Below are 9,079 nucleotides of genomic sequence, written 5' to 3'. Positions count from 1 at the left end.
AGAGCATTTGTAATAATCACTCCATAAAATGAGATAATACTTTTGAATAAAGATTGGTATTTGATTAAAATCACCCACTTTGCGGGTGCATGTCGTTGATATGCTGCTGGTTTTCGTAAAGCATTTCATGTTATTTCAATGGTAAGGGGAAATGATAAAAAGTAGGCTGACATAGTCCATGGCAAAGAGGCACGATATTTCCAACAAATCCCCCTCTTTTCACGTGTCATTAATCTGATTCCACTACAATTCCACGTGGTGCGAGGGTAGATGGATCCATCACTTTTAGAATGATTGATTCTTTCGATTGAAAGCACCAATTTTATGTCGAGGGGACTATTTTCAGGTTTCACAGATTTAGATACACAAGTACGCTCCATTAACTGATAAATGTTGAACCTTCGTTCATTCATATTGTAATTTTATTTATTCCCCATTTAAATTATTGACACACTGATTGACTGAAATTTCATTTTCCAGAATAATTACCTCAATTACAAAAATATTCTAAACGTATAAATAGCGAGCATTTTGGGTGGTGAAATAAAATGAATATGAATTAAGCGGAGAGAGTCGTTTTTAATTAAAAATTGATGCGAATTGGCTTTTACGAATGGCACGAGTCATTGGAATGTATGTGGGTTCCTCTGATTCTGACAGGCTTCATTATTTTCAATCATATTTGTCATGCAATGCTGCGAGAGAGATATAGCTCATTCAGTGAAACGAATAATAAACAAATCCCATTACTCGTGGCCATTTTTAACTCCAATCAAACAGATGACCGCCATTGTGAAGTATCCAGCAGTTTTAACTTTTATATATTCAGGGGATTTATCTATTATCTTTATCTATTTAGGAATTTTTTGGAGGAGAACTTTTAGGATTTATAGGTTCGTGGGAAAGAACATTTAAGTAGCAATATTAACGAAACTCAGGTGAATAATGAACGTCGGGGGATAGCTATTGGATCAGGCTTTCCACATTACCGCCTCGATTCATCAAGTGTTCTCTGTAGTCTCATTCCGCTATGTGCATCGTACTTGAACAAAGTTCCATTGCCATTTCACTGGGAGTAATTTCTCTCATTCATTCACCTCTTACCTCTTACCAATCTTATCGCTAGCTCGTGCAATTATCAAAAAGTGATCTCGGCATTGGAAACGATAAAGTTGAACATTTTTATGGTACCATCAATTGTATTGTTGAATTAAATATGACATTTCACCAGGGTACACGTTGATGATAATCCTTTGGAATTTTAGTTATCATGGCAACCGCATTTTCAATTATATGGTTCTCGATTCAATTTTAATCAAAAATCAATACGGAATTTCTCATTTATTTCTCAAATTCAGAAAATTGGGCTTTTGTGGTAAATGATGATTCGTTTTATTTTTAGGGCTTCACATTTCATGCTCACCGGGAATATGTTACATTAAATGTAATTGAATTTCAAATAGAATTAAAATTGAATTCATTTGAACAGTAATGATCGACAAGAATATTCCAGGGATTGACGGATTTATAAATAAAGAATTCCACAGAAATTTCATGAGGCAAGAATTTCCAATTTATCTATCTGAAACTTCAAGTATAATTTTTCAACTGTTGGTGATTCCTAAAAAATGGAACAAAAAATAATAAAAATTCAGTACGTATTCAATTATGACCAGATCATTGGCCACAGTCAGGTTTCGTTTTTATTTAATGAATAAATACCACATTTTTTTCAATTCCAGAGATATTTTCCATGCTTTCAAACCATCATGTATTCAATTTCCAAATAGAAAAAAAATTAATACCTCGAGCTTTGATTCGACACATTGCTTTGGGAATTTTTAACTCTGAAGCCCTATAAAATTTTATATCGAGCGGGCGATGCCACCTCTCAAAAAAATTGCAAATTCCACGAGAAATCCGTCCATTCGCATAAATCCAATAACGCCAAAGTGCACCCTTTTCATCCTATAGGTCCACATATATTCTCTATTTGACACGTAATTTTCATTGACAAATATACTCATATCCTCGATAGTCGTACATCTAATGCCGCAGGCCACACGGAGTGAGAAATCCAATGAGAAAGCCCGAAAAACGGATAAAATTTCCAAAATCTAAATCCAAATCCATGAACGCAATGAACATAATAATAATTAGTGTAATGAAAAAATTCCTGATGCAAAAATTGACTGATGGATTAAAAAAAAAAATTTATCTCTAATATTTCCAGAGAAATTTACCAAAAATCATTGCCACTTGCGGATTACGCGTAATATTTGGCTATTTTTCTTGAATATTTCTCTCCATGTCCATTGACCCATGGGATAACCCAAACATGATGTAACAGAATGAGAATTTAAAATGGTTGAAGGTAGTGATTATCCCATTGAGCTTATAAGAAATATTCTGACAGTAGCAAATGCTCAACGTAGCAATCTCACATCCGGCGCACAAAAGTCCCTATAAACGGCGAATATTTCGAGAGGACAGAGAACGGATGAGAGTCATACAGTAGCACAAGTTATAATAGAGACATGGAAGCCCTATATCTATCCATAAATCTCGACAATGGAGCATAACGAATTGTGAATAAAAGAACTTCAGTACTTATTTTCTTCATATTTTCCTACTCTTTTTCCCCTCTCTATTTCTCTACATCTCTATCTCACTCTTTCCCTCCATTCCCACCGGACACTCTTGACATATAGAACTGCTCGCCAGAGGGAAAAATGAAACGAACATAATTGCTCGTAAAGCCTGAGTTTTGTTTTTATCCCTATTTTTTTTCTCTCTTCCCTCCCTTTCTCTTTTCCAATTTTTTTTTATCATTCCTTTTTCCACAGTTTCCACTCGTATCTTTGAACATTTTACTGTGCACCACTATCATACGTGTTACACAGGAAAAAAAGAAATCTATTAACCGGATAGAGAGCGGTTGGTACTTTTAATTTTATTCAATTAAGTGAAAATATTTTTGATGATTTCAGGTATCAATGGAGGAGACGACACTGGACAAGATCTGTCATTGGCACATGTTTTATCTGGTGCTGGTTGGCATTGAGTAGGTGTACAACAGCAATGTCAACGACAAACTCGTCACTGGGTTCTACGTTGAGGCCGTCAGCGACTACCGAGATAGTTTATCAGAGATTTGCAATTGAGCCCCAGGATCAGACCGCCGTTATCGGCAGCCGGGTCACGCTACCATGTCGTGTACAAGATCAAAAGGGCCCCATCCAGTGGACGAAGGATGACTTTGGCCTCGGGGCTGTCAGAAATTTGACTGGATATGAACGTTATTCCATGGTTGGAAGCGATGAGGAGGGTGAGTTCCACTAACTCATTTTTTTATCACCTTCTACTAGAAAAAGATTTTTAAGAAAGATGGCTCTATCCGGGCTGCATTTCACTCCCAAATCGGTCCCATTTATCGGTCCCATCTATCGGTCTCATCTATCGGTCTCATCTATCGGTCCCATCTATCGGTTTCTCAATATGAAATTGTGAAATAAAATGGGAATCATGCTCGGTGAAATACAATCGACGAGAAAAATTACGTCAACTGGACCCATCACCAGAAGATATTTCAATTTTATATTCAAACCAATTGCGAATGTAGATAAACACAATAGCGCAGTGGGTCAGCCAAAATAAATGGCCCACACAGCTCATGATACCAGACTAGAATATTTCATGAATACGCAGAATATAGATGCACTTAAAAGTTGATATGTAGAGCGAAACCCTCGTGAATTCGTTGATATTTCCGATATTTTGTTTTTTTTTTTCTTTCATCATTCATCGGGAACCATAACTGAGTATCCTGGAGGTACACAGTACTACTCTCAATGCAAACTCTCGAAATCGCTATCAAAGTCAATATCGAACATCGTGTGTATATGTACCAGTGCTATGTACATGTATATGTTTAATTCATGAGTTTCCGCGATACAGCCAAGTTTGAAAACACTTCTGCTTCCTATTACATGTATCTACGAATCCTCTTTTCTCTATTACCGCGACACAATTCGGTGTATATACATTCGATAGAATCGACATATTCAGCTGTGCCAGTGGGAGGTGTTTCTCTCTTTCTCCACCACCATTCACCCTCTCACGCCACGGAATACTATTGACAATAGATATCAGACACTCGATAACGTAGACACATCTAACCGCAATGATACATGGACGGATTCTCATGAATATTCTGTCTCCTGTCGTCAAATCATTTTCGGTCAACTATAAATTCTCAATAAATTGATTCCATACTCGAATAGAATGCCTGTTTGTAGATCAGAATGAAACGGAGAGGTGTTGCGCAATCTATCGGGTGTATGATTATTTTACATACTCTCAGGTGATTAAAGAATAATGTTTAGTTGTCTCTAGTTCGTCTCTACATCGACTGTCGTGAAACTTTGATGATTTTTCTTGGTGATAGGATGACATTTTCTGTACTTTTCCGACGATATGTCAGCACATGTTGAAATTATTTTTTTATGAATTCAAGAATTGATACGAAGAGGTTAGTGGTTAGTGGATAATCGTTATCAGTGGTATTTTTAATTAATTAATAGGGGGAATCTTGATATTTATATCAGTGACGAAAATGGAATTTTCTTAAAACCTGTGTAAGGATTTCAGGTTTTTTGTAGGCGGAGAAAAAAATTCACGAAAAATTGAGGGACAGTTCTGTGAACGTGGGGCGAAATCTTGGCAGTTTTTAATTTAGTCCGTTGTAATTTTGACTTGACGTTGATTGGCGAAAATTCAAATTTAAAAATAATTAAATTTTGAATAAATTGAGTATTAAGTGAAATTTTTGACGGAATTTTCAATATTTTCATGGGTTTCCAGAGCTTCAATATTTCAGAGAATAATCAATAAATCGACTGATCAATCAATAAAGAAGTCTACAGAAATTTCATGTGACTTCGTCGCCGTTTAAAATTTCAATTAATTTTCCAACAACATCTGCAGTATTATTTCTGCAACGAAGTGATCAACTCGGACAAGCGCATTATGTTCGAGCCAATATCTCGAAATTGAGAGTAGATAACGATTTTTTCATTGATACCTTTTCCATAGCTCTCATCCTTCTGCATAAAAAATGTCTCTATAAAAAATCCGCTAGGTTCCTTGGATTTCGAGATATCAGCTGAAAACTGGTCTGAAAAAAAATGCACTTCTCCTAGTTACAACTTCGCCACAGTTTTCGCGAGAGTTGAACACAACAACAACAACAACAACAACAAGGTTTAGCCGATATTCAAGGGAATGTTCTTGACAGCGTGCATTAGTCTTGATAAACAGTCTCATATAATTTCCAATTAAAATCCCCCATTGTATGTGGAGGGGTACTAAATTCATGGAATACCTATAATAGGACACTTGAACGAAATTGGTTGAGCGAGATCGGTGAATATGCGGGAATCCTGCCAGGTTGAACGTTTTGCGATGCCACTGGAACCAGCACTCAATGTATGTGGCAACTACTGAACGCTCAAGGCATATACCAATATGTGAGCTATAGTGCATCCATAATTCGTTTGGGAAAATTAGCAATGGTTAAGGGGTTAGCGGAGGGTGAAGGCGAAGGGGTGGATAGAGTGGCCAGAGGGGAGATGCGGGTTTCCAACACTAGATACATTTAGGGGCGCTATACGGGAAAGCTTTGCCGCCATATCGAGACAACAATTTCCCAGTTTCTGACAGCGGTTGAGTCTTGTTAATTTCATGATCACAACCGGTACACCAAGTGTGTTAGCATTGTACACCTGACCACCATTTCCGTTCTCCACAATTCATCTCCCTTTTTTTTCTTTCTTTTTTTTTTCATCCAGCTATTCCTCCAAGGCTCAACCATTTAACCAACAGTCAACAAAAAAATTACTCTGTCATTCGGCTTTTCTGATCCCGATTGCAACCAACCGCAGAACTATACACAAAGTATAATTTCCTGCAGTTAAAACGCTCTACCTCTATTTTATTTCATTTACATTCTTTCTTTTCACCTTACCGAGGGAAGATGCACAATTATTGTCTTGTAACTGAATTATTTTACTTTGTTGTTCAACGGTTTTACTGGAATTTTTCATCGATCTCTTTTTGTATTGAATTCCATCGGTTTATGTCGGTATGAAGTAACCGCGAACACTCGCGGTTTTCACGATGAAGTGTCAAACAAGTGATTATTACGAATATTTATTTTTTTGCTGCATGGGAAAAAGTCCATCTGATTTTTCATAGCACGTGTGCTGGAAATTTTTATATTATATATAAATTAATATATATTATAATAAATTATATATAAAATTATTATTTGCAGGCACACCCACTGCGGTGTTCTTGCAAATAAATAATATGCGCGATATTTTTTTCTCGGAATATATCATTTCCAGATTATCACTGATTTGTGAAAATATTTTTGGGAGCATCATCTCAGCGGTTATAATTTTCCTTCCAAATTATGGAATTTTATTTTATAAATTAGTTAAAATATTGTTATATTATTGATATTGGAACATCGAATCATTTTTTTTTAATAATGTTCCCTTTTTTATCTTTTTCAAATATTTTATATAATGACCTATAAAAAAATATTCGTGTTATAAATGAAAATGAAACTTTCTACATTGCTTTCCTTCCCAAGCGGATGTGAAAAAAAAAGCAATTATCTCTAAAATATGAGCTCAACGTTTTTTCTGCGGCTTATAATCGCTATCAAATGAGCTACGTAATTTTCATTCTAACAGCATTCAGACTAGTAGTAACAACTTCTGTTAACTGGTTATTAATTTTGAATAATGAGGCGACTGCGCCGTGATCACATGCCCTGAATAATTTATCCACACAGCGTGCCCAATGAGAAAATGGAACGTATTCTAATTTATTTAGAAGTGATTCCATTACTCTCCAATTCCAGAGAGCACCAAAACTCCAATAAATTCTTAACAAACAAATACCTACGCTGCAGTACAAAATTTGTGTTCCATTGATATTTGCAATCCTCCATTCTACTAATTTTCACTGTTTGACATCCACATGAATGGATTATTTTGGCTCACACATTCCATGCCCATCACCCACTCGCACATTAACCCACGAAAATATAATCACCGATGTTCCATTATCGATTGACATTCTGGAATATGGCGGACAACCATAGCGACCAGGACGTGCATCGAATGTTTCAAAACTAATTCAAAGTTAAACTGTAATTACTGTTTGTACAATGTCATTTACGAATGTCCAGTTAGCAAGCTCATAATACGTAGCTTTTCAATGGTCGAATGGACACTGGCACGTATTAGAACGGTGGCAAAACCATTGAAATACTCGTTCACCTGTGGCAACTCATGCTAAACTTCTCTACGTGGCAATCATAACGATTATATGAACATATTAAATATTTGAGTTTTACAGCTCACTGTTTCCTGGCAACATGTCGCATTGGCACACATTCAACTCAAGGGTTCACTGCTTTTACAATTTTTACTCTACATGAATTTTTATCAGACAATCACAAATTCTCACACCTCAGTTACTATTAATATTCTACATTATTACACCGGATATATGATAGACTCGTGAGTCATTATCATTTATTTTTTATCTCAATCTTTTTTATCACTTTCATAGAAAAATAAATAATTACAAATTACGATGGTTTTGTTGCGAATTCATGTCGTGGGGGTTGAACTAATGAATAATTAATAATCATAAGAAAATAACAGGATAAATAATAACAAATCGTCTCGGGTGATAGTGTCACTCTATTTTTTACCTCCAAGAATACCTCTTCAATTAAATAGCCAGAACTTCCGTCATTTTATGACTCCCATGAGCAGAAAAAATATATTTGCCAAGAATCCATTTGGGTCAGAGAACTATATAATTTTCTCTAATAGTATTTCTGCAGTTGAGCCATTTTTGGCAATCTCTATTAAGTTTCAATGATGGTCCTCAGATCGCTCCAGATAATGGGAATGGTCATTATAACCTTGAATGAAATGTCTCGAAATTCCCAATAGTAACGAACTCCAATAATTTCTTCTAAGAAAACCATGAATTCGAAAAAATAACAATCATAATTAGCAGACGCTATTAAAACTAGTTACCAACTTCGAAATAATATTCATTCCCTCAATTATCAGAAATATCCGCGGACAATTGATACATAATTACCATGACAATAAAAATAATGATGCAAAATCGTTCATTAATAGTTAATATTTCGCATTATGCAAATATTTAATTGCTACCGGCCGAATAAGAAATGTCAACAAGTCGGTATGATGATCAAATATAACATTCTGAATGAATTACCATTAATTCAATTGATTACCCGATAAATAAATATACTATCGGTTGAAGTTCTGGAGCAACAATAAAATTTTCAAAAGCTGATAATAAAAAGAAGACGAACAAAGAGTAACTTTTTTATCATTAATAATTCTTAATCCACTTGCAAAAGTTTATACAACGTTGAAATACTCCAAACAACTCGTCTTATAATAAACTGTTAATCCCTTTGAAAATTCAGAGAGTTTAAAAGCGATCCTCATTTCGCACTCTCTTTGTATTTTATACGTACAATAAAATCACCAAAAAATTTCCATTTTATTTCATTATTGAATAAACGCGTTGCTATGAATTGAGAAGTATGAAATGAATGTTTTACTCAATTCTCTTGGTTTCATACTGCACAGTAAATAGGAGACTTGGAATGAAAGAATTCAGTGAGGAATTTCCGAAAATAGGTGCACACCGCGCCATGTTGAAAATATCTATTTATTTTTCTGGTTATCTCGATTTCCTGAGTTTCTTCTCTGCTGGAGAATTTAATATCTGAGAGACAGTTTCTATATCGACTCGCAACTCAGACGTATCTACTATTGATTCCTGTTGTACGAATCTCCAAGGTGTATGTTATCAAGGTATATATCTGAATAACCCAGACGATTGACGATGCCTGTGGGTGAGACGACGAGAAAAAGTCTCATTGTAAGATAATAAATTCATTGGTTTCACATCAATTTAATATTCGAGACACTTCAGAAGTATGAAACGA

At 35.3% G+C, this 9,079-nt stretch overlaps 1 protein-coding gene across 1 annotated transcript in view; it reads left to right on the top strand.

Moving 5' to 3' along the window:
* Window positions 1-9,079, top strand: part of LOC105264701 (irregular chiasm C-roughest protein-like) — a 79,583-nt gene that overhangs the window by 31,191 nt on the left and 39,313 nt on the right. The window contains exon 2 of the mRNA XM_011301765.1: window positions 2,991-3,328. Coding sequence (XP_011300067.1) covers window positions 2,991-3,328 — 338 coding nt within the window. The remainder of the gene's footprint in view (window positions 1-2,990; window positions 3,329-9,079) is intronic.

This window comes from Fopius arisanus, unplaced genomic scaffold (assembly GCF_000806365.1).
Source record: "Fopius arisanus strain USDA-PBARC FA_bdor unplaced genomic scaffold, ASM80636v1 scaffold00024, whole genome shotgun sequence".
Lineage (NCBI taxonomy): Eukaryota > Metazoa > Arthropoda > Insecta > Hymenoptera > Braconidae > Fopius > Fopius arisanus.
Note: the sequence above shows the minus strand (reverse complement) of the source record. Positions and strands in the feature narration are given on the sequence as shown.